A 24,983-nucleotide genomic window follows, 5' to 3' on the forward strand; every position below is an offset into this window, starting at 1 on the left:
GACCCTCAAATATCAGCCATAATGGATATGAGCTCAATTATGACAAAATTACAAAGCAAAAACCACAAAGTATTTCTTGAGCATATCTCCTGTGAATATTTTTGAAGCAAGCTAATTAGAAGTTATTACATACTATTTATTATCCAGCTTCCCAAACAAGTTACTGAAAAGCTCATCAACTTTTAAAAATGTTTTTTGCTGAATGCACACCTCCTATCAGACTTTATGCATGACTAAGCAGATTTAAGTAGTTAATTAACATGCAATATATTAAATTATTCTATGCAGAAGAATTGTGCATTTTCTAATTGCAAGCCCATGTGAGGGAGAAAATAATTAATATTGCTAATATTCCCATATCACTTACTGTGGAGCAACTGGAGTTCTAAGAGTTTTTTATGATTTCACTCACTGAATCTTCTCAACACAATCACGTGTCACTTTAAGGTGGGGATCTGTTCTGAGAAACGCATCATTAGGTGATTTTGCCATTATGCAAACACCACAGAGTGTGCTTACACAAACCTAGATGGTACAGCCTACTACATACCTAGGTGACATGGCACTAATCTTATGGGACCACCGTTATCTACGGGGTCTGTCACCGACTGAAATGTTATTATGCAATGCATGACTGTAATCCTATGAGGTCATCATTCTCATTACATACTGAAGAAACTGAGATATAGGGAGGTAAAATTCTCTTGTTTAAGATCATAGAGTTAGTAAGCGGCAGAGCCAAGATTCAAAACCAAAAGATCTGGCTTCAGTCATATAACTTTTCATCTGAAGAGGCAATATAGTATATCAGACCAAAAATAAAAAGGAACCAGTACAGGATCTAAACAAAAATACCCCAACAAAAGTGAAAGAAAGAAATGGGGAGGGTTGGGGGGGAAGCATGGTAAATGAAGACCACCTGACAGAAAAAATTTTCCCAAAGAACACATAAAAATCACTAACAAACATTCTCCCAGCCCCAGCCACACCCAAATGGCCCTAAAGAACAAGAGCTAACTAACAGCACAGATTAAAGGGAGAGCTCAGGGGAAAAAACAGTAAAATAACAAAAATTTTGAAATAAAACTAGCACTCAGGAAAAGTGAAAGAAAAATAGTACCATCACAAAAACATAAGCCTCAATGAAAGAAAAAGTGGACATTGCTGAAAATACAGTAAGAGTCATGAAGGCCATGACTGATAAAAAATAAGATAAAATGAATAAGAATAAAAAACCTAAAAAGATTACCAAAACAAACTCAAACAACAAAACAAACACATAGCAATAGCAGTCATAGGAGATCCAACATAAGCATAATTGGTGTATGAAAAAGAAAACCAAGCAAATGGACCAAAGAAAGATATGCAAAAATGGATAATCGGAGAGAGCTGGGCTGAGGTAAGTTGGCGCAAAGATACAGTGTCCTGGCTTCTCCAAACCACAATAGCCAAAGTAGGAAGGATAACTTGAAGATCTCCAGAGGGAATTAAAAAGCTAAGGGTATGGTGAGATACCCACCACATGGGTTACTAATTTAGTGCCTCTCAGCTCCAAATTCATCCTTTTTGCTTGCTCTGTGAAAATGGATCTGGGCCCTTTAAATATTTTTCTTTTGCCAGTTGGCATGACATCGAGTGTTGTCAGTAGAGAATGCTGGAGAGCCACTGCAGGAAGAAAATGTTTTGCTTCTGGATTCCAGTGTGTTCCAGTGTTATCCTCTTGGTAGGCTCCTGTAGTACATATGACTTTTGCAGTGCTCAGCAATTAGCAATGAGCAGCAGCCAGCAGCTTCCCTCAGCACCTCTCTTGGGCACTTTTTGGCAGAGTGCCTCTAGCGAGACACCTCTGTAAGCAGTTTCCTCCAGCACCCTAGAGGGCAGATTGCCAGCCAATTCTACCATGCAGCATCACAGCGACTCAGCTGCAATCCAGTGAGCCATGGTCATGTCCACTCCACCACAGTCTGGATCTCAGTCTGTGGCAGGAGTGGAGTAGGTTGGGGAGCCCTTCATTGAGCACTCTATCTCAGCCCTGGGGTAGTGGCTGCTCCTTAAACCTGCTATTTCTACCTTCTTTAGAGGTCTCTTTACTTCTTTTTAAATTTTTTTTTAATTGAGGTAACATTGGTTTATAACATTATATAAATTTCAGGTGTACCTTATTACATTGTGGCTTCTGTAGACTGTGTAGTGTTCATCACCAAAAGTCTAGTTACCATCTGTCAGTGTACACATGTGCCCCTTTACCCTTTTTTTGCCCTTCCCCCATCCCCTTCCCCTCTGGTAACCACCAATCTGTTCTCTGTATCAATGTGTGTGTTTGTTTATCTTCCACATGAGTGAAATCATGCAACAACTGTTTTTTTCTGTCTGATGTATTTTGCTTAGTGTAATACCCTCAAGGTCCATCCACGTTGTCACAAATGGCAAGATTTCATCTTCTTCGATGGGTGAATAGTATCCCATTGTATATACATACACCACATCTTCTTTATCCATTCATCCATTGATGGGCACTTAGATTGCTTCCAAGTCTTGGCTATTGTGAACGATGCTGTAGTGTACATAAGGTTGCATACATCTTTTCAATTTAGTGTTTTTGTGTTCTTTGGATAAATACCCAGAAGTGGAACAGCTGGATCACATGATATTTCTATTTTTATTTATTTTGTGTGTGTGAGGAAGATCCACCCTGAGCTAACATCTGTTGCCAATCCTCTTTTTTTGCTTGAGGAAGATCAGCCCTGGGCTAACAGCTGCACCAATCTTCCTCTACTTTGTATGTGGGATGCCTCCACATCATGGCTGATAAGTGGAGAGAGTAGGTCCACACCTAGGATCCAAACCTGCAAACTCAGGCTGCAAAAGCAGAGCACACTGAACTTTAACCACTCGGCCACAGGGCCAGCCCTCTATTTTTAATTTTTTGAGGAATCTCTATACTGTTTTCCACAGCGGTTCCACCAATTTACATTCCCATCAGCAGTGTATGAGGGTTCCCTTTTCTCCACATCCTCTCCAACACTTGTTATTTCTTGCCTTTAACAGCCATTCTGATGGGTGTGAGATGATATCTCACTGTAGTTTTGATTTGCATTTCCCTCATAATTAGTGACTTGGAACATCTTTTCACGTGCCTGTTGGCCACCTGTATATCTTCTTTGGAATCCTCTGTTCAGATCCTCTGCTCATTTTTTGACCAGGTTGTTTGTTTTCTTCTTCTCGTTCAGTTGTATGAGTGCTTCATATATTTTGGATATTAACCTCTTATCAGATACATGATTTGAAAATATCTTCTCCCAATTGGTAGGTTGTCTTTTTGTTTTGTTGATGGTTTCCTTTGCCTTGCAGCAGTTTTTGTCTGATGTAGTCCCATTTCTTTATTTTTTGTTTCCCTTGCCCAAGGAGACATGATATTGAAAAAGGTACTGCTAAGAATGACGTCAAAGAGCATACTGCCTATGTTTTTTTCTGGGAATTTGATGGTTTCAGGTCTGACATTCAAGTCTTTAATCCATTTTGAATTAATTTTTGTGTAGGGCATAAGATAATGGTCTACTTTCATTCTTTAGCATATGGCTGTCCAGTATTCCCAGCACCATTTATTGAAGAGATTTTCTTTTCTCCATTGCACGTTCTTGGCTCCTTTCTGGAAAATAGCTGTCCATAGATGTGTGGGTTTATTTCTGGGCTCTCAATTCTGTTCCACTGATCTGTGTGTTTTTCTGCCAGTACCATGCTATTTTGATTACTACAGCTTTGCACTATATTTAAAACCAGGGAGTGTGATGCCTCCAGCTTTGCTCCTTTTTCTCAGGATTGCTTTGACTATTTGGGGTCTTTTGTTGTTCCATATAAATTTTAGGATTGTTTGTTCTATTTCCGTGAAAAATGGCAGTGGGATTCTGATAGGGATTGCACTGACTCTGTAGATTGCTTTAGGTAATATGGACATTTTAACTATGTCTATTCTTCCAATCCATGAACATGGAATATCTTTCTACATCTTTATGTTTTCTTCAGTTTCTTTCAACAGTGTCTTATAGTTTTCACTGTACATATCGTTCACCTCCTTGGTTAAATTTATTCCCAGGTATTTTATTCATTTTGTTGCGATTATAAATGGGGATCATATTCTTGATTTCTCTTTCCGCTAGTTCGTTGTTAGTGTATGGAAATGCAACTATTTTTGTATGTTGATTTTGTACCCTGCAACTTTACTGTATTTGTTAATTATTTCTAACAGTTTGTTAGTAGATTCTTGGGTTTTCCATATACAAGAATCAAGTCATCTGCAAAAAGTGAGTTTTACTTCTTCCTTTCCAATTTGGATCCCTTTTATTTCTTTTTCTGGCCTAATTGCTCTGGCTAGGACTTGCAATACTATGTTGAGTAAAAGTGGCAAGAGTTCTGATTTCTCCACACCTGTGTGATCACTTGTTATTATCTGTCTTTTTGATTAAAGCCATCCTACTGGGTGTGAACCAAGCAAATGGAACCAAAAAGATACACAAAAATGGGCTGAAGGCAGGTCCTCACTGTGGTTTTGTTTTGCATTCCCCCAATGGCTAATGATGCTGAGCATCTTTCCATGTGCTTTTTCTTTACCTCTTATTAGCTAATCTCATGTTACTCCAATTTCCTGTTACAGTTAATCATTTTTACATTAAACTTTACCTGATCAAAGTACCATGTGGTTTCTCTCTCCTGACTGGACCTGGACACCTGTAACATGGCAGTCAGTGACTTTCTAAGTAGAAATTAGCTATCTGCCAAGGTTTTAAAAATAGAAGAGGAAAGCTGAAAAACATGTTGTCCCTGGCCACATGCTCCTTTTAGAAATAGCTGAGAAAAAGCCTAGAAGACAGGGGTAAAAATCCAAGAGATCAAAACTTTTCAGTTTTGTATGTTTTAGTTCATCTTTGTTCCTACTGGGGGGAAAAACACCTTTCTGAATAGGAGCTGTAAAGGTGTGGTTTTATTGGGATTTTTGCTTATTTGTTTTAATGGTGTTTGGGGGACAAGGTTCTAGACATAATTTTTTATTTGGAAAAGGTGACTTCTATGTGGAAGGTTAAAAACGCTAAATGCAATCAGTCTTCAGAAAATTCAACTGGAATGTTTGATCAGATGACTTTCCTTTGCTTGGGCCAGTTGAGATAAAAGGGTGGGGCTGTTGATGAAGGTGGCTGGGAGACGGCAATATGTACAGAAAACAGGAAACAGAAAATTTGAGCATGAGAGCCATCAATAATTAATACTTAAACATGGCCATGGCTGTGTTCCAATAAAACCTGCCAGCCAGTTTGCTGACGCATGCTATATATTGTATATGGACATGCAATATGCAGCAGAAGTATAAAAACACGTGTGGGAATAAAAAGACTTGAAATTCAAGCTAGCGTTTTCTCTGGTGAAAGAGAGAGGAGACGGGGAAAATACATAGGAGGCATTTGTGGAAAATGTAATGTTCTATTTCTTTAAAAAAACAAAAAAACTGAAGCAATATGGCATATTAAGATTTAGCGATGGGTATCATCATATTGTTCTGTTCTTGAATGTGTAAAATACATCATTAGAATATATGAGATAAATGTTCCCTTTCATGGCTATTATTTCTCTGAGACTTTAAATGTCTTAGGCCTATGTAACAGTTCCATATTGTTTATCTGCCCATACGTTAAAAAAAAAAAAGCAAGGAAAGAAATACAATATTCCAGATAACTATGCTGGAGGCTATGCCATCTTATCAGTCCAGGCAGAAGCCCTTACTACACACCTGAGTAAAAGCAGTAGGAACACAGAGTGGCACCTGTCTCGAGAGCAGTGTGATGCAGGCAGATAACATACAAACAGGCAGAGACATTATGAAATGGTGGAAACTGATAACTGCCTACAAGGTTTAGGAAAAGCTTCAGCGAAGAAGCGGAAGCAGTAAAAGGCTGGGACGGGCCTTACATACCATGCCAAGGAGCCTGGAATTTACCCCAGTGGCAAGGGAGAATCACTTAAGAGATTAGATGGAGAAACAACACAGATCCATCTTTTAGAAAGAGCACTTGTGCGGCAATGTGGAGGACAGCCTGGAGAAGGCTAAGCCAAGAGCAAGAGGCTAACGTAACAGCCCAGGCCATCTGCCTTCGAAGAGAGGATGTACGTCTCAAAGGGTACTCAAAATAATTCACCAAGGTATCAAAAGAAAATACCAGAACTCTTACCTATAATCTTTTCTGATATTTAATTTCAGTTGACACTGGCCTCCTCACTCATTCCCTATATCAGATGTCTTGTGACACATGAGATTCAGGAAGAATCCTCAAGAAGTGTGAAAGTTCCACAGCATGGGAGGCAGTGATGTTATCAATTAATCATTCACTTAGTGATGCAGCGCAGTTTATGCACTACAAAATAACATCAACGGGGTTAACTTCAGCAAAATTGGCTCTTTTAAATAGGATCAGAACTCAAATTGGCAATGAGATGGTGAGAGACCAGGAAACTCTCGTACCTCAAAGAAGTTCTCCGGTTATCATCCGGCCAAGTAGGTATAAGACTTCCAGAACTTAAAGAGCAGTCATATATTTTTCTCTTACAAAAAATACTAGTGCTCCAAGTTCGCTCACCTTTTTTTGGATGGCAAATATCTGTTAGCAGTATGTACCAAAAATACACACGTCTGTCCTTTCAAGGTAAAGGAGATGTCTTAAAAGCTAGAAACTAGGTTTTTTTTAAAAGAAACTATGTTGAGTGCATTTTGAAAACAGATGTTTGGCAGTGTTTCCATCCTTATTTTGTTGCTAAAAATATATAAAAGCATCACTTATAAAAACTCTCATATTTGTATGCCAGCAGTTCCCAATCTGTGGTCCAAGGACCCTTAAGGGTCCCCAAGATCCTTTCAGTGGATCCATGAGTTTAAAATCATTTTCACAATAATTCTCAGACATTATTTGCCTTGTTCACTCTCATTCTCTCACAAGAGTCCAGCAGAGCTTTCCAGAGGTTATATAACATATGATGACACGTGACAACATCATCATCCTCATGGCTAACTGAATGTGTGTTTTGTGATTTAAAATTTTCTCAGTAATTTTTAATACATTAAATATCAGTAAAAAAAACCTACAAAGATGAAATTTCTTTGGGATCTTCAATAATTTTTAAACTTATAAAAGGGTCCTGAGACCAAAAAGTCCGAGAATCACTGCTATACACTTTAAAAAATTAGTAACAGAATTTTCTAACCTGTTTAACATATTTCAAATAAAAAGTTTCAATGGGTTAAGTCACGTTAAAAATACATAAACATGCCATCTTTCTATCATTTTATAAGAAAAACTGACATAAAGGAAAAGGGTAATTTACTGACATAGAAAAAAATGATAAGGTAAGGCAGTAGATGACATTTAATCAGAATAACATAAATTAAGTCATACAGGAGTTCAGAGTAAGGAACCCCTGTCAGCCAGGATGCCCAGGGAGGAACAGAACGGAGAACAAATCTGAATTAGACCTCCATTATCATCTTTTAAAACATTTCAGAAGGATACTGAGGAGGAGCAAAATTTCAGGGGGAAGCAGTCAACAACAACGATGTCAGGGCGAAGGAGAAGTGCATACATTTTAGCAACCCATGCCGCGAGCACATTATACCATTATCAGCCACAAGAGAGTATGCACACGTGAGTGTGTCACTTCTGAGCGAGGGGTGGGAGCAGCTGAATAGCCATATATAAATGGCTGGTATTTAAAGAATGTTTAAGTTGGTATGATATTCATATCAACTCCCCCTTCTCAGAATAATTCCTTCACACCTAATACTCCCAGCCAGCATCATCAATCATGTAACATGTATAAAGAAAACCACAATGTTGGCACTGGTTATCTCTAGGTGGTGGGATTTAAGGCTGATGATCACCTACCGTGAAACAGGTAATATACTAAACATTAGGAATTGTAAAACTATTATTTTTATTATAATAGGTCCCTTATGTAGCTCACAGCACAGGACCAGGCTTTCTACATCTATTTGCTCGAATCCTCAGAGCAACCTTGCAAGGTAGGGATTTTTATCTCCATTTTACAAATTTGAAAACCAAGAAGACACAAGATGTTCCAAAGCCCATCCAAGGTCACACAGTAGAAATTGGTGAGGCCACACTGAAATCCCGGTCTGCTGACTCTTGTGTATGGTCCTCTCCTCTACCCCAAGGAAGGACATGGACATGCCCCTCCTGTTACTACAACAGCCTAACTGGCATCTTTCCCTCCACTCTCACCTCATTCTCATTTCTCCTCAGACATAAATATTTTATGACTCTGGTATAGCAGGCGCGGTCCTATGGCTGCAAACCTCAGAACCTCCCATGTCAGGGAAGTAAGATATTCACTACGGTGCTTCCTCCACACACAGTCATCTTCCTAAAAGGCAAAGCTGATAAAGTCATTTCCCATTTTCGAATCCTTCAGTGGCTCCTAACCATCTGCAGGACAAAGCTTTAATTCCTGAACTCACAAAGCATTCACAATCTGACTTTTGCAGCCTCCACACAGTCTGCAAACAAACCCTCTTCTCCTGCCATTCAAGCGTCTTCAGGAAGTAGCCACACTCTCTTGTGTTTCTAGGCCACTGCAAACATTGTTTTCTGTCTGAAAAGCCTTTTAAACCCACATCCACCCAGCTAATAACTAGTGATTCTTCAAGACTTAGATTAGGTGTGAACTCTTCTGGGAAACCATTATTTATATTCCCAGTGTGACATGAGGTCAGGAGAACCCACAGAACCCTCAAACGCAGCCCTTGTTACAACGTATTCTAACTGCTGGTTTACTGGCTTCTGGTCCTACCAGACCGTAGGCTTTTTCAGGCCTGGGACATAACTTCCATATTTATAATGCCATGACCTAGCACAGAGCCTGGCACAGAGCTCATGTTCAATAAATATTCGTGGGATGACTAGAGCACCCAGTCTAGTGGGAGATGCAGACCTGTACAAACTAAGTAAACTAAAATATGATAAATGTAAAGATAAGAAAGGTGTGGCAGGAATGCTATGCAAGGAAGGGGAAAAAGGTAGAAAAATCTGTGGGAACCCTTCTGCCTACACCCTTGGGGTTTCCTTACCTGATTTCTTAAAATGTCTTCAAATCCTGCTGCTACTGCTGATCATGATCATAAGTGCTTACTTTGAACCAGGTACTGTGCAAAGCACTTTACATAAACTAACTCTTTTAATCCTCATAACCATGCTATGCATTTCACTGATAAGGAAACTTGGACTCAAGAATAAGACATTTGTGGGGCCGGCCCAGTGGTGCAGCAGTTAAGTTCGCATGTTCCGATTCTTGGCGGCCTGGGGTTTGCCGGTTCGGATCCCAGGTGTGGACATGGCACTGCTTGACACGCCATGCTGTGGTAGGTGTTCCACATATAAAGTAGAGGAAGATGGGCACGGATGTGAGCTCAGGGCCAGCCTTCCTCAGCAAAAAGAGGAGGACTGGCAGCGGTTAGCGCAGGGCTAATCTTCCTCAAAAAAAAAAAAAAGAATAAGACACTTGCTCAAAGGCAGTTAGTTAGTGGCAGAGCCAAGATTTCAGCTCAGATCTTCTGTTTCCTGAACCAGGGCTCCAACCCAGGGAGGGAGTGAACTCTCCTCCCCAAATACCAATTAAACTCAAGTAAATCAGTAAGATTGAACTAAGATTCCTTTTTAGTTTACCTATTTAAGTGAAAATGTACCTAAAGTTATCACATACTTCCTGGCTTCTTAAACTGAATATCTTGAATACAATTTAACTTTCTTTGGATGCCTCGGGACCATTCTTGTGTTCCTTACTGAGGGTGCTGTACAATAGTGATGCCCTTAGGAATAACTGTGCTACAACTGAGATATAACAGATCGCCCTAGTATCAACAGCCTTGGTGAGCACTTACAGTGCTTGTGATGGAGTTCTGACTTCCCAATCCACCTCCATTCCAAGCTGAGTTAGAGCTGTTATTTCTTCCTACTGTCAAAATACTCATCTCTAGTAGCCCATCTGATTTTGCTGCCTCTAATCCTCTATGGGCCATGACAATCACAGAATATGCAAGAATCATTAGTGCTGTCCACCAATTATTTCTGGCTCTTTGCTTTCCAGCCACATGCTAAGACTGCAATTCTCTGCTCTTCTTTAAAGGTAGGCATGGCCACGTGACTTGCTTGAGCCAATGAAATGTGAACGAAAGTGACAAGTGCCACTTCGGTACAGCAACTTTAAAAGCCACTGTCCCTTGACCACCATCTTTCACTTGATCAAAATGATCATGGAAACACCATGTTAAGATGCAGATTCCATCAGCCTGAGTCCCTGAGTGACTGTGAGGGGCATCATGCTGGACAGGTAGCATGAATGAGATGTCAACTTTTGTTCTGGTAAGCCACTGAAGCCTTGAGGGTTTTTGTTGACGCAGCCTAATCCAAGCTAACCAGACCAATACATCAGATCTCTCAGGAACGAATTCTCTCACATAAGCACCTTTATTTACAGATTTTATGATGAACGTTTTGTTTGTACAAAGAATTTTCTTTGCATACATCCTGGTTCAAAGGTATGTTCAATATAAAATATATTTGCCAGATACGTACTATGTGCAAAACATTGTGTTGGATGATGAAGAAGATAACCTCTGTCTTGAAAAACCTTCAGCCTCATGTTGGCAATTGTGGCAAAAAGACAGACTCTAGTGTTACAACGGTTTTAAGAAGAGACAAGTCCCATCTAGATGGGGAAGAAAGTACAGAGAAGTTTCACAAAGGAAGTTCCATATCGAATGGCCCTGAAACATGCTAAGAATCAACCATCAGAGATTCAAGGGGGTCATTTAAGATAGACAAAGCAACACAAGCAAAGATATGGAGTACAAACAGCAAAGCACAAAGAGCAAATAGTTCCACTGACCTGGAAAATATGGCAAACTCTACGGGAATGGCAAGAAATGAGTTTACCCATACTGTCCATGCCAGGCTGGTCCGTCCTTAATTCAACAGACAGTGGGGAGCAATTAAAAGCCTTGGCTGGGGGGCTGGCCCCATGGCACAGTGGTTAAGTTTGGTGTGCTTTGCTTTGGCAGCCTGAGTCTGCGGGTTCGTGGGTTCAGATCCCAGGCATGGACCTACACCACTTGTCAGCTGTGCTGTGGCAGCAACCCACATATAAAGTGGAGGAAGACTGGTACAGATGTTAGCTCAGGGCTAATGTTCCTCAGCAAAAAAAAGAAAAAAGAAAAATCTTGGCTGGGGAAATGAGATACCTGGAAGTGATGGCAGTACACAGGGTAGAAAAAAATGTTGGCGGGTTTCTGCAAGAATTCAAGGGAATGGTATCAATGGCCCCAAATCAGTGTGATGACAGTAGGAATGGAAAGAAGCAGATGCCAGAAATAGTGTGGAGGTGGTGTCAACAAGACCTGGCAACCAACTGAACACAGGAGGAGAAAAGAAGAAAGGCAAGTATGAATCTTGAGGTACAGATCCTGTACCTAACTCAGAAGACTGTTATCCCAAATAGCTGAGGTTAACCAGAAAAGTGGCAAGGGTAAATAAAGCATTACTGTCTATTTTTCTAATGGCTAGCTCCAGCTTCATCTGAAGTAAATACTACTACTAGTTTATCCTTTGCTCCCCCAGGGGCAAAGTTTCTTCTTGATTTGATGCTATCAACCTACCTTTTTTGTACAACCTTATCTCCCACTTTTCCCAATAAGAAGCCCTGGAACCACTTTTTGGGTTCTGTCCTGCCACCTTTACCATCCTCGCTTTCTCATTTCCTCACTTCTCTGCCTCTTCATCCACCCAGGCCTACCCATTCACGGCTCACCTCAAGCCTCTGCTCCCCTGTGAAACCTTCCTCAAACACATGATTTCTCCTTTTCCCCAATTCTCACAGTATCTACTATCTTGGAATTCTAGAGACGATATCATTAGTTATCATTTTCCTGTGTGCCCTTTATTCCCACAACTATCTCATAGGCCCATCAGAACAAGTCTCATACATTACAGGTCTTGAGTTTCCCACAGTCATATTGCCTTGCACACAGTATGTACTCGATAGGTACTTTATTAACGATTCAAAGTCAATTAGTCTCTAAGAATAGACACATCTTACTTCTTCAGCAATAATTTACTTTAAATCAACCACGGTTAGACATTTAAACATGTGAAATAGGGAGATTCATCACTTAATACTTCAAAATATCCTTGAGTTAAGAATCTTTAATCTTAGGAGCTGCCATTGCCTTAAGAGATTATTTGAAAATACCATTTGGTCATAAATTTTTGCACCAGCTTCCTTTCAATCCTTTTGACTTGAAGGTAAAACCAGCCCTGGTGGTCTAGTGGTTAAGATTTGGCACTTTCACTGCTGTGGCCTGGGGTTGTTTCCCAGTCAGGGAACCATACCTCCCGTCTCTCAGTTGTCATACTGTGGCAGCTGTGAGCTGCTATGATGCTGAAAGCTATGCCACCGGAATTTCAAATACCAGCAGGGTCACCCATGGTGGACAGGTTTCAGTGGAGCTTCTAGAATAACACGGACTAAGAAGGACCTGGCCACCCATTTCAGAAAATTGGCCATGAAAACCCTATGAACAGCAGCGAAGCACTGTCTGATATAGCAGGAGAAGGTGGGAGGATAGGGCAGGGTTCCGCGTTGCTGTACACAGGTTGGCTGGGAGTCCAATTGACTCCATGGCACTAACAACAAAACACTTAAAGGCATATCAAACAGTTCAATGATCATCACTCCAAGGTGATTCTGACTTGGAAATAACCTAATTTCTCATGAGGACTATTTTACTTTCAGGAATCCAGTAAGTGCTTTTTTCTACCTTCATGTTCACCTAGCTATAGCAAATATAATTCAAAGCATATCCACAGAGAAGTTAGTATTTTTTTAAAAAATAGCAGTTGCCGTCATTGATCTCTCTCTCAGTTAATTACAATGATTCGGTTCACACGTACCACTCCTTCTTCACATGTGAGGGAAACACAAACGGAAATGAGGCTTATTGAGGAAGCATAAAAATGGGCACCAATGTAAAACGGAATCCAAAATATTCGTGGGACACCATCCCAACCAAACCTGCTCTCATCATTAAGATATCCCCTCTTGCGCGCAAGATCACCGAGTAAACAATGGGGAGAAGAGCTAGAAGGAAAAGCAGCGCGAGGGCCGTACTTCGTCAGTCCCGCTGACCCCGGTCCCCGGAACATCTGACTGCGGGGAGGGCAGTAAGCAATGACAACCGCTACCCGAATGCTGCCTCTTCCCGCTCAGGCTGTCCCCGGACTTTTCCTTCCCCTTCCCACAGCGGAGGCCCGCCTGACCATGTCCTTCCTCTGCGCCAAGGTGCGCAGCGCTGCGGGGTCTCGCACGCAGGTGACCTCAGACCGCCCGGCCCGGTCCCGCCGTCCTCTCCCCCGAGGCCTGGCAGCCCCTGCCCAGGCGAGGTCGTCCAGGGCCCGGGCTCCCGCCCCGAGCCTCCAGTCCGAGTCGGACTTCATCATTCGGAGACAGCTGAGGCGTGCCCCGACCCTTCCATCCCCGGCACGAGCGCGAGGGCTCCGCGCCCCGTCCGGACCCGGGGACCGCGGCGGCAGGGGAGGGGAGGGGCGGCGCGGTGACCGTTAGCCGCGGAGGTTGCCGCGCAGGACGTGCCCTTACCGCAGCGGAGAGGGAGGCAGGGGGGAGGCGGCGCCCGGCCCGACGCGGGCGGAAAGGCGGAGGCGACGGCGCAGACGGCGGCGGCAGCCGCGGGGAACCCCGGCGGGCGCCCACAACGCGGTGGGCTGCATGGGCGCCGCCATAGTGGGGACGCAGCGGCGGGCGGAGCGCGCGGCCGCGACCTGGGGACAGCGGGACCACCAATCCGGCGCTCCGCCTCAGCGCCCTCGCCGGGGATGAGGTCCCCGCGGCCAATCGGCGCGCAGAAGCCGGGCGGGGCGCCGGGCCGACCAATGCAGAGCGGTGCTGCAGGCAGTGGGCGGGCGCAGTCTCACACAGGCCCAATGGAGAGAGGAACCCCTAGTTTCCCGGCCCGCCCACCTGCCCGCCGGCGAGGTACCGGGCTGGGGATGGTGCAGGGCTCCCCGTGAGTCGCCGGGCCGAGCCTGCAGGTCCAGCCTGCGGGTTCTGCGCAGACGTCCTCGCCTCGGCTCCCCGGAGCGCGTCCACCGCCTGAAGGAATCCTCCTCCCCTGGCCTCTCACCCTAGGGCGCGCTTTCGGGATGCCGACCACCTGACGGCCGCAGGGCTCGCGGTCCGCCGGGATGACCCAGCCGCTCGAGAGCCTGTTTCCTCGTCCGGGTGGCGGGCAGGGCGGCCTCCTGGGCGCAAAGAGCAGGGTGAGCACGGTCATTCCATGCCGGGGACGCAGGCATCCGCCCGGAGCCACGCTGAACCCCGCCAGTCCGCTCCCTGAGGCCGAAGGCTTTGGACCTCCACGGGCTAGGCAACCCTGCCCAATCTTGTAGGTAAGGGGAGACGGGGATCCCTGGCTGCTCTTCTGTATTACCAACTTCAGAGCCTCGCAGAAAACGTTTAGTCCTGGCACAGGACGACTACTCCCCGTTCCATCCCCTTTGCGGCTCTGGAGGTCCCAGCTCTCTCTCGCCCTGCTCCCTCATTCCCGCAGCTGAGCCCAAGCATCCGCGTGCGGCACAATTTAAAACATAATTTCTCCGATGGGATTAATGGGAGAAGAAACTGTCAGGCTGCGATCCTTGGTTATCAACCTGAAGACCCTACCTAACTAAAGGAGGACAGTTTGCCCTGGCCAAAAGGCTTCTGGGAGGAGCCTGCATCAGACAGGCTGCGCTCTTCCCTGGAGTCAGTCCTCTAAGGCCCTGGGCCTGACTGGACTGGCAGGCAGTGAGGGGAAACCATCTGTTCCGGCACTTGAGAAAGTCTCAACACCTCTTTAAACTTTGGTTTCCCCAGGGTTATTATGTTGACCAGAATAAAAAGTGCAAAGTTTCCAGAAAAATAGCCGGATAAAAATTCTGCTGGGGTTGGACCAGGCACCCCAGCCCCGTGCAGGTCCTTTAGCAGGTGGGGTCAGTGAGAGGTACGGAGATCTGGACCCTGCCAAGTCTGGGGAAGTGTTACTTCCCTCCAAAGATGTGTTTCCAGAGCTCACCAGTCCATTAAGGCCAGCTTCGCTCAGTCTCCCCTGGGAATCCTTGGGTGCTGGACAAAAAGCTCAAGCTCCCATTCTTGGCCCCAGGAGGGAGGTGGCATAGAAAAGTATCTTTGAAACCTGCTGTTTCTCCCTTCCCCCAAAATCAGACACCAGGCAGCAGCCACTTCCCAAGTCCCAGGACACAAAGCAGCATTCAGTTGCTGAGCTGTCCCAAGCCTCTCCTACACCTGGACAGGGCCGTGAAACAGGGAGTGCCTGGCCATCCAAGGGCCAGCTGGCACAGCTCTGCTGTACCCAAGTCCTGCACCTATTCACTGGCCCCTCCTGCCCTGCTGCTGCTGTATCCTTGTCCACCTGGATAGACCTCGGGAACCCACCAGGCAAAGGAATTAGGTCTTCCTCCAGGGAAGCTTCTAAACAACTTTCGGCAGCTCAGAGCGGCTTCAGGTCCCCACTAGGATACCACTGGGTGCGAGTCCCTTGCTCTTCAAGCACCTAAAACGTACTCCCTCCTTTCAAGCTGGTTCCCCAATTTGTACGGAATATAGATGCTGGCATGAACTTAGACCAGCTTGATGAAGACAGTCAAGAGGGGCAGGAGTGAGAGATCAAACTCAGACCTACAAGTGGTGGAAGTGGTCTGGTCCTTCCTCTGTTACCACCTCCTTCCCATCTCTAAGGTAGTGGAAGCAAAAAGAGGTGCTCATGGCCTGAGGTGCCTGTGCTCCCCATGTCCCACCATGCTTGGCCCAATACAGAGCCACTGAACCAGAACTGAACCAAAACTGAACCAGGATGGCTTCCTAGATCTTGCCTTACTGGGTGTTCTTAAAACATGTGGCCCTGCTCCAGAGCCTATGACTCTAGATACAACCCCGGCCTGACCCTGGGCCACTCAGGCTCCTGGGGGCAGACACAGCCAATCCTCTGCTCAACACATTTTATTGCTAAGGACAAGGTGATGCACCAGTTTTCAAAATAATTTGGTTTATAGCGTTCATACGTAACAAAAAAATGGGGAAGTATTATAAATCTGATTCTTGTATACACGGCGTATAGGTGTGAAGCCCTCCAATCCTGGGCCCAGGCAAACAAATTCAAGAGGAGCAAAAACCTGTTTAACCCCTTCAAGTGTTGTCCTCCAGCCCCGCCCCCCTCCCAAATCAGCTCCCTCCCCCCACAGACCAAGTGCATCGTTAACCTGCCCCTGGCCTTCAGTGGCCCCAGTTCATCTCAACCCTCCCAGCCCCTGCATGATTGCAATTTTCTATGGTCAGAATCACCCACCAGGCTCTGCCTGCTTCCATGATTAAGATCCCCCTCGGTATTCCCACTCACGCCCTCTAATACTGTGCCACAGGGGCTCTGCGCCTAGAGTGATGTGGGCACACACACCCATGGTACCCCCATCTTCTCCTTCAAGAGAGGACAAAGAGGTGGCATTAACTCCCTAGCATCTCAATACTGCAGCCTTGCCAGCACTCCTTTGAGGCAGTTCCAGGGACAGACAGATGCCATGCCCCTCTAGCCAACCCCCAGGGGCCCTTACTCAGCTCAGCCGAGGGCAGAATTTCACATTTTGTTTGCCCTGGATAGGCAAAGAAGAAAGTAAAGGCCAGGGGCTGGCAGAAGCTGGTCCAGACCAAACATACACACACACACACACACACGCGCACGCACGCACGCACGCACACACATAAATACAAAAGAGGGGAGAGGGCAAGCACCAGCACCTCTGCCTAGTTGGTGCAGGTGATCATTAGGAAGCTAAGTCCTAGGCCAGGAACAGGGCAACAAGCCCAGCCAGCACAGGCGACCCCATTATAAACTGGGGCCAGTGTAGCCACCGCATTCCAGTGCTCAGCCCCTCAACTGGGAGATCAGCGGCTGCTGCCACGTGTCCAAGAATGGCTTGTCCTTTCACTACAGCGGAATGCGATGAGGGTGGGGTGAGAAGATGATGGGGTTGGTTATTTCATTCCTTTTCATTTTACAACTTTGCTTTTAGAGACTTCAGAGTTCCAAGTGTCTGCTGTGCTGTGGAACCCCAGAGTGCTCTCGCCTTGATGGCTGGGAATCTCTTGGTCCCTGGAAGCACCTACTCCATGATGGCCCGATACAGTGCAGGCTCGATGTAATCTTCCCGGTATCTTGAGTTGATAACTCGTTGCCGTTTCTTTTCCTGCTTAACCTCTTTCTCCGTGAAAATCTCGTTGAAGCGCATGTCTGAGGCTACTGACTAAAGAAGAAAAGGCAAGCCAAATGAGCACAGTGTGGCCAACCACCCCAAGGGAAAATCAGAGACACATCCCTGCCTTGTTCCCTCCCTCCCAGACAGGAACCAAGGACACACAGAAAACACACTCACCAGTCTAGACTTGACTCTCTTGGGAAGCTCTTCATCCAGCGTGTACACATCATCTCTCTTAACCACAAGCTGCGAGCCATCCTCAAACTCCACCTACCAAGGAAACAGAGGCCTTTGGCTAAGATATCCCTTACTCTCTCTGTTGTCCGCCGTGCAGAGTGGCAATTTACTGCAGTCACAGGAAGGATCAGAACACTGAAGTAAGGACTGCCATGTCTGAGGCCACACCTGGAAGACTGGACACAGGGCAGCCCCGACCTCTGAAAGGGTCTCTGACCCCTTAGCTCTCCCAAGAGCAAAGACTCACCTCTGGCCCAACAGGAAACACTGAATTCGTCAAGTACCCCCCAATTCCCAGCAAAAACCATTGGCTACCTGGTACATCTGGATGGGGTGGGAGGCCACAAACTTGGCTCCATAGACTTGGCCATCTGTCCATCTCACTTGGACCACTTCCCCTTCAGCAGGAGGACCCAATTGGAGGCAGTCCTGACTCTGAGGGAACAGTTAAGAGAGAAGTGAAAGGAAGGTCCACCTGGGCAGAGTAGTAACCACCATCTACCTCAGGGAAGAATGAACCAGGACAGATTCCTGCGCAGACATCCAAGCAAGGCAGGCTCTCCCTCAGTAGTTAAAGACTGCCTGCTAAGTCAAAGTCTACCCCGTATCTCTGCCCCTTGCTACTTCTAGGTGACAGAAAAGAGCAGCATGATAAACTTAGTAAACTTAATAAACAGAGAAGACATGTGCCAGAGTCAAGAGTCCTTCTTACATTCCTTCCACTGACCCTTTAAGGGACAGGGGACAGGGGTCTGCCATGAAAAAATACTAGGGCCAGCTGCAGTGGCCTAGTGGTTAAGTTCAGTGCACTCTGCTCCGGCAACCCAGGTTCAGATCCCAGGCACAGACCTACATCACTTGTCTGTTAGTGGCCACTCATCTGTTAGTAGCTCACATAAAAAAAAAGAGAGAGAGAGAAAAAGAGGAAGATTTGCAACAGATGTTAGCTCAGGGCAAATCTTCCTCAGCAAAAAAAAAAGAGAGAGAGAGAGAAATACTAGAACTTTCTTTGTCTATTTTAGGAATGTGTTCTTAACAGGAAAGGTAAGAAAAGAAAAGATCACCTACCATGGGACGTGGCAAAAAACTTATGAACTTTTACTCCTTCCAGAAGGAGTAACCCCAAGGGTGGGTGGAGTCCTCACTGCATTTCCAGTGGGCTTGTGATACAGTGGGAGGTCAGTGTATGAGCATGTAGGTTGAAAGGTCTGATGGGGAGACCTGGGAGAAGGTCCTTGGGGGACATGGCCCAAAAAAGTTCTCATTAGGTAGGGCATGGGGCAAAAAAGGATGTGGATATTCACAACTGCTCTTACAATCCCACTACATGACAGCAGTCAGAAGGGTTCTATACGGCCAGTTCACTGACTGAGTAGAAATGGTTCTATACTGTGTTGCCAATCCATTACCGAGTAGATACTCAATAACTATAGTGTGTAGGAATTCAACAATTAAGCAGACAATCCAGCCAAAAAGATCTGAGGTGCAAGTTGTAACTAGCCAAACATGCGATCCCTGATAAATCACTTAAGTTCTCTGAGAGTCAATTTCACCTTCTCTAACAGCGGTTCTCAAAGTGTGGTCGGCAAACTTCAGGGGGGTTCCTAAGATGCTGGCAGGGAGCAGGTGAGGTCAGGACTATTTTTCTAATAACATTAAAACGTGATTAGCCTCTTTCACTGTGTTGACATTTGCAGTGATGATGTAAAAATCTCTAACGAGTTAATCTGCTGGCACTTCCGTACAAATCACGGCAGTGGCCCTGAGCTCTACTAGTTACTGCATTCTTCACCACTGTACATTCATAATTTAGGGGGAGAAAAAAACCTGGTTTCATGGAACAATGTCCCTTGATGCAGAAAAATTTATTCACTTTGTTAAAGCTTAATCCTTGAGAAGGTGTATAAGTACTCAAAAGATACTTTTGCCGCACACTCAAGTCTGATGGTTGTCTTGAGGAAAAGCACTGTGTGAATGTTTGAGTTGTGAGCTAAAGTAGCTGCTTTTTTCATGGAACACCAGCTTAATTTGAAAAAAATGACTGACAAGCTATGGTTATTCAGACTTGGTTACTGGCCGACATCTTGAAAATGAATGAAGGGAGCCTGTCACTTCAAGGGAAACAACCGACAGAATTGCCAATAATAAAATCTAAGCTTTCAAGAGAAAATTAGAATTTCAGAAAAGTTATAGCACCACTATGAGCTTGAAGCTTCCCAAAATTTTAAGATTTTTCTGAGATTAGTGATATAAATGAATGTGATTTTTTGATGTTGTATGATAAAATTTAACAACATCTGGAAGATCTGTATAGCCCATTGCACCAATATGTATGATGTTACAAAATGATGCATAGGTGGAAGATCCATTCTCATTAGACTGTAATGTAAGGATGGATTTTAATGTAACAGAGTATGCAAAGTTCACTGACCTGCTTTCAGATTCCACACTGCAAATAACTTTTAAGAAAAGATGACTTGTTGAGTTTTGGTGTAGTATCAAATAAGAAAAACCACAATTATCTGAAAGACTATTAAAATACTCCTCCCTTTTCTAATTACATATCTGTGTGAGGGTGAATTTTCTTCATATACTTTAACCAAAACAATATATCACAACAGACTGAAGATGCACCATTAGAAATTTGTAAAATTACAGAAAAAGGGCATTCTTCTCAAAGAATGAGATCATTTCAAATAATCTCAGTTTAAATTTCTAATAGAGTAACTATTGACAAACATAACCCACAAAAACACAAGCTCTTTGGGGTCCTCAGTAACTTCTAGAAGAGTCCTGAGATCACTGTTCTAGAAATGTTAGAGATAATACCATCTACTTCTCTAGAGTTAGTGCGAGAAGTGACAAGAATTTGACATAAAGCACGTAGCATGGTCCTGGCGTACTGGACGAGCTTAATAAATCATAGCTATTGTACTGCCACAAATACTACTCACACCATCTTTTTTTTTTTTCTTTCAGGAAGATTAGCCCTGAGCTAACTGCTGCCAATCCTCTTTTTGCTGAGGAAGACTGGCCCTGAGCTAACATCCGTGCCTATCTTCCTCTCCTTTATATGTTGGACGCCTGCCACAGCATGGCGTCAAAGCGGTGCCATGTCCGCACCCGGGATCCGAACCGGCGAACCCCAGGCCACTGAAGCGGAATGTGTGCACTTAACTGCTGTGCCACCAGGCCGGCCCCTCACACCATCTTTACCGTGATGTAAGTCTACCTTATAACTAATGAATGTGCCTTGAGCAACTACATTGCTAATGTGATATAAAAGTGGGAAACACCTGTTAGAGGAAGATGTGGCTTCATCTCACTACCTTGGTGCTTAGTCTAACATGTGAAAGGCAGGGTGGGGGTAGGGAAAACCTGAACTAAGTCCCGAGTACTGGGCCCAGGGAACCTAGGACTGGGTGTAGGCAGGGCCTCCAGCGTCTCGGGTGTTGATAACATAAGCAGGCCAGGGGTGTCTCCAAGCAGTTGCTACTCAGCCCCAAAGCCTTTGGCCGTAAAGAACCACAGCAAAGTCCATACATCTAAGAGGCCATGGGAGAAAAGGGAGCTGGATAATACTCCCCAAATCAGGTAGCTACTAAGCAGCCAGGCTGGTGCTGGCACACTGGCCTGATTCCAAAGCCGGGACTCTTCCAATGCAGTGCAATGCCTTCCAGGGTAGTTTAGACCAAAACACGGGCATGTTTCAAAGGACTGCAAAACATGCCGATTCCTAAGAGCTTTTAGAGGAAGCAGGGTACCCTAGCAGCACACAATTTTCTTTGCATGGAAAGATAAGTACAAATGCTTCTTTCTGTTTGGGGACTGAGTGACGAGAGAGTGGGCCTGGCTAGAAAAGGCAGCAGGCCCACAGCCAGTCTGCAGCCAGACCTAGAAATACCCCCGTCCCAAACTGCCCGGAAGCTCCCTGCAGATGTTACCACTATATCCTCAGGATAGAGATTGTCGCTGAAGGAGCCATCATCAAAGTTGACTTCATAGAAGGTCTCAGTGGTGAGCCTGACCACCTCACACTGATAGAAGCGCCCGTTCTTGTGCTTGCTAATGACCTTCTGGCCTGCAGTGATGCTCTGCAAGGCTCCCTTGGCACGCTGGAAGAAACAGAGGCTTGGGTTACTCCCACTGAGTGGACAGGCCTGGCACATGGGGACCAAGACCAACTGGTTCCTCTTTACCAGAAAAAGTTTGGGAATGGAAAAGTAAAAAGGAATACAAGATGGGAGTTGACACAGGTCTTTCCAGATATCCACACCCTAGCCAGGACAGTGGAAGAAACTAGTGTCATATTTTCCTCCGTAAATGTAGCTAGCTGCTCTCTAGTTCCCAGTCTATAACTGGTCCTCATGCTATACTGTCTTACTCTGAACTCCCAGAACAGACTCCTGGGACTTCCCTATTGTTGCCAGGAACTGACCAGCACCTACTAACACAAACAGCTTAGACACACGTCAAAGTACACACTCAACGGGTGACCTGAGGCCCAGGGCCCCCAGACAATGCTCCACACAGGTCTTAGCACCAGCTCTACCCTCAGTGCTAGGACACAAAGACCGAGGTTCCCTGGACGTCCTCAGCTGCATACGATATCCCACCCATCACCCTTCTTCCCATTCTGAACCTGCCCTTGATGCAAATAGGATCACAGAGCACCCAGTGGCCTCGTGTCCAAGAGTTCCTCCCCAAGCTGCCCCACCACTGCACTCCAGCCACAGTGGCCTCCTTGCTGTTCTCTGAGCACATGTGCCAAGCGTGTTCCCACCTCGGGGTCTGAGCAGTGCTGTTCCCTCGACCTGAAATGCTGTTCCCCAGTTATCTGCACACGGGCTCCCTCACATCCAATGTCAACTTACTGACACGGTTCCTTACTACCTCTTCTTACACTCCCTTAGCCTGCTTTATTTTTATCTGCCACACTTCTCCCATCTGATACACTGTGTATTTTCCTGTTTCCTATGTACCTTTCAACTAGACTGTAAGCAGCAGGAGGGCAAGGACTGACTGGTCTTGTTCAGTGGTATATGCTTGTTCAGCACCTAAACCATGCCCAACACGGAGCAGATGCCCAAAAAGTATGTGAAGAATGAATCAGTGAAAGAAATACTCAACAATACCCCCAACTTCCTCACAGCATCAGCAGTCTATGGCTGCCAATTTAAGGACATGGAGTGCTCATGACAATCACAGAATCACTCTCCTGTTCCCTAACAAACCCCTATTTCTGTCAGAGCTGGAACTCTGCTCCCTCAAGCTTTCACTCCTCCAGGCTCATTCTCACGTTGACTTTTCTCCCATCTTCCGAAGCTCCTTACCACCGCAACCACCTCTCATGCTCGAGAAAACTCTTCATGAGAAAGGAGAATCCAGTCAGCCAACAACACCTTTTCCATGATCCCAAATGGCAGAGTGGGGAGTCTGTCCTTGGACTGGTGCTCTGTTGTGTCCTTCCTTTTATTACTGTATTTACCGCACTGTTGACAAGTCTTTATCCCCAGCTCTTCTATGAGACTGTAACTCACAGATGGCCGTCCCCCTCAACTACAGTCTGACTTCCGACCTGACTACTCCATGGAAACCCCCCAGTTTGAGGTACCCAATGACCATTACAACAGGCCTCCCTCCCTATAGCACCTGGCCCTCCTGAGCCCCTGCGCTGACTTGCTGGACTGTGGTGTTCTATTTCTCTCTCTGCTTTCTCAGCTGCTTTCACTGGCTCATGCTCTGCCACCTGCTCCTTACATGAGGTATCTCCAGAGTCCAGTTCCTAATGGGAACTGGATTTAACTATCCTGCTAAATGCAGATAATATCCCAATCTTTACCCTTATAAGTTAATCCAGCTACCTGCTGGTAACTCAATCAGAATGCTCCAGCGACCTCAGAGTCCACATCTGCTTCCCTCTTTTTCATCTCTCCTCCTTCCCCCTGCAGAATAGCCCTGCTCCATCTCAGGTCCTGATCGCAGTTAATAACATCATATTAGCATACTTTTCATCTTTCACAGGAGTAACCCGAGTCATCTCAAATTCCTACTCCCTCATCCCTTCCTCCTCCTCCCTCCCTCTCTCTCCATCCTCTCTCCCCATGGCAGTCAATAAACCCTGTCAGTCCCATGCCCTGTAGGATCCTAGGGTTGGATGTGACCCTAAAGCTCTACTCATGTGTTCCCATGTCAGACCTCACTCCTCTCCTAGGCTAACTGGTCTCGCTGCCTCAAATTCTTATTCCTTCAACCCTTTCTTCAAATAACCACCAGAGTGACAGTTAAAAAAAAAGTTCTCTTCATCTAATGATGTATGGCATCCTAAGTATGGCAGTCCAGGGCCTTCATCGGCTGGCACCACTTGCCTTGGAAGTATCACCCCCCGCCATGTTCCCAGAACCAGTCGTACATGTTCATTTTTCTGAGACTTGCTCATTCTGTTTCTGAAGCCTTGAATGCCCTCCCACTCACAATTCCTACTTATTGTTTAAGATCCACTTCAAATGCCCCCTTCTGCTCACACCCTTTCGTAATTCCTCTAGCTAAAACTACACGTACCTTTTGCTGAGCTTCACCATTGAGAGAAGTACAAATATCTCTACAGGTTCATGGGTAATTGCTGGAAGTTCTGCCCACTGCTTCACAGCATTTACAGAGCTTCCGCAATGTCCCTGACATTGTGTTAATAGGGACACCCAGATTACGTTGTGTTAATAGGGACACCCAGATTAATAAAATATAGACCCTCGAGGAGTTTTTCCTGGAGGAGAGGTAAACAAGTAAACAGAAAATCAAAAAGAATCAACCACAAGCAGTTTGGTCACGAGATTAGGATGTACAAGGCAGGACAGAGATGGACAGGAGCCACCTCTCAATCCCTTCCTCATCAGCACTCTCCATAAAGCATCATGCTGAAGGAGACACTTGTGAACACAATAAACGGACAGCCTGCAGAGAAAATGACCCTGGAAACTGTCAAGACGATTCTAGAATGGCACCCTCCCTCACCTCCAAATTAGGAATCTTGTGCCGAAAGCAGGTAATGAAGACGACAAACGGCCAGTCATCTGGCTGCATCATCACTCCTGCAGCCTGGGCACAGCTCACGTGGAAGGCAGTTGGGCAACGGCCGTGAGAACACTGCACACAGCAGCCAGCAGTTCTTTTCCTCCGCTTCTTACAGAAGACACATTTCTGCAACACAGGGGAAGCCAGCCAATGATTCCAGGAACTAAGAGTACAGTCTCCTCTCTAGTTCCCCGCCCAAATACCAAATGAGCAGGCGCCAACTCCCTCCCCAAAACACGAGGGGACACACACCCTCGTTTAATCTCGTGTCTGATTAGTGTCCTCGTTAAGTATTTTAATTAG

At 45.4% G+C, this 24,983-nt stretch overlaps 2 protein-coding genes across 9 annotated transcripts in view; both read right to left on the reverse strand.

Moving 5' to 3' along the window:
• ST3GAL3 (ST3 beta-galactoside alpha-2,3-sialyltransferase 3) overlaps nt 1-13,944 on the reverse strand; it is a 193,247-nt gene extending 179,303 nt beyond the window's left edge. For 3 of the 5 annotated variants that reach the window (XM_023631691.2, XM_005607122.4, XM_014737325.3), the window contains exon 1: nt 13,705-13,944. The gene's annotated coding sequence lies outside the window, so the exon portion shown is untranslated. The remainder of the gene's footprint in view (nt 1-13,704) is intronic. The other 2 variants (XM_070260137.1, XM_014737326.3) reach the window with 1 other exon arrangement.
• Nucleotides 13,945-16,107: 2,163 nt separating this feature from the next.
• The window catches only part of KDM4A (lysine demethylase 4A), a 41,048-nt gene continuing 32,172 nt past the window's right edge, over nt 16,108-24,983 (reverse strand). For all 4 annotated transcript variants that reach the window (XM_001498191.7, XM_070260134.1, XM_005607123.4 and 1 more), the window contains exons 18-22: nt 24,621-24,806; nt 21,554-21,724; nt 17,925-18,044; nt 17,550-17,642; nt 16,108-17,420 (exon numbers count right to left, since the gene is read on the reverse strand). In XM_001498191.7, the coding sequence (XP_001498241.3) occupies nt 17,280-17,420; nt 17,550-17,642; nt 17,925-18,044; nt 21,554-21,724; nt 24,621-24,806 (711 nt within the window). In that variant the 3' untranslated portion in view covers nt 16,108-17,279. The remainder of the gene's footprint in view (nt 17,421-17,549; nt 17,643-17,924; nt 18,045-21,553; nt 21,725-24,620; nt 24,807-24,983) is intronic.

Source organism: Equus caballus, chromosome 2 (assembly GCF_041296265.1).
Source record: "Equus caballus isolate H_3958 breed thoroughbred chromosome 2, TB-T2T, whole genome shotgun sequence".
Classification (NCBI taxonomy): Eukaryota; Metazoa; Chordata; class Mammalia; order Perissodactyla; family Equidae; genus Equus; species Equus caballus.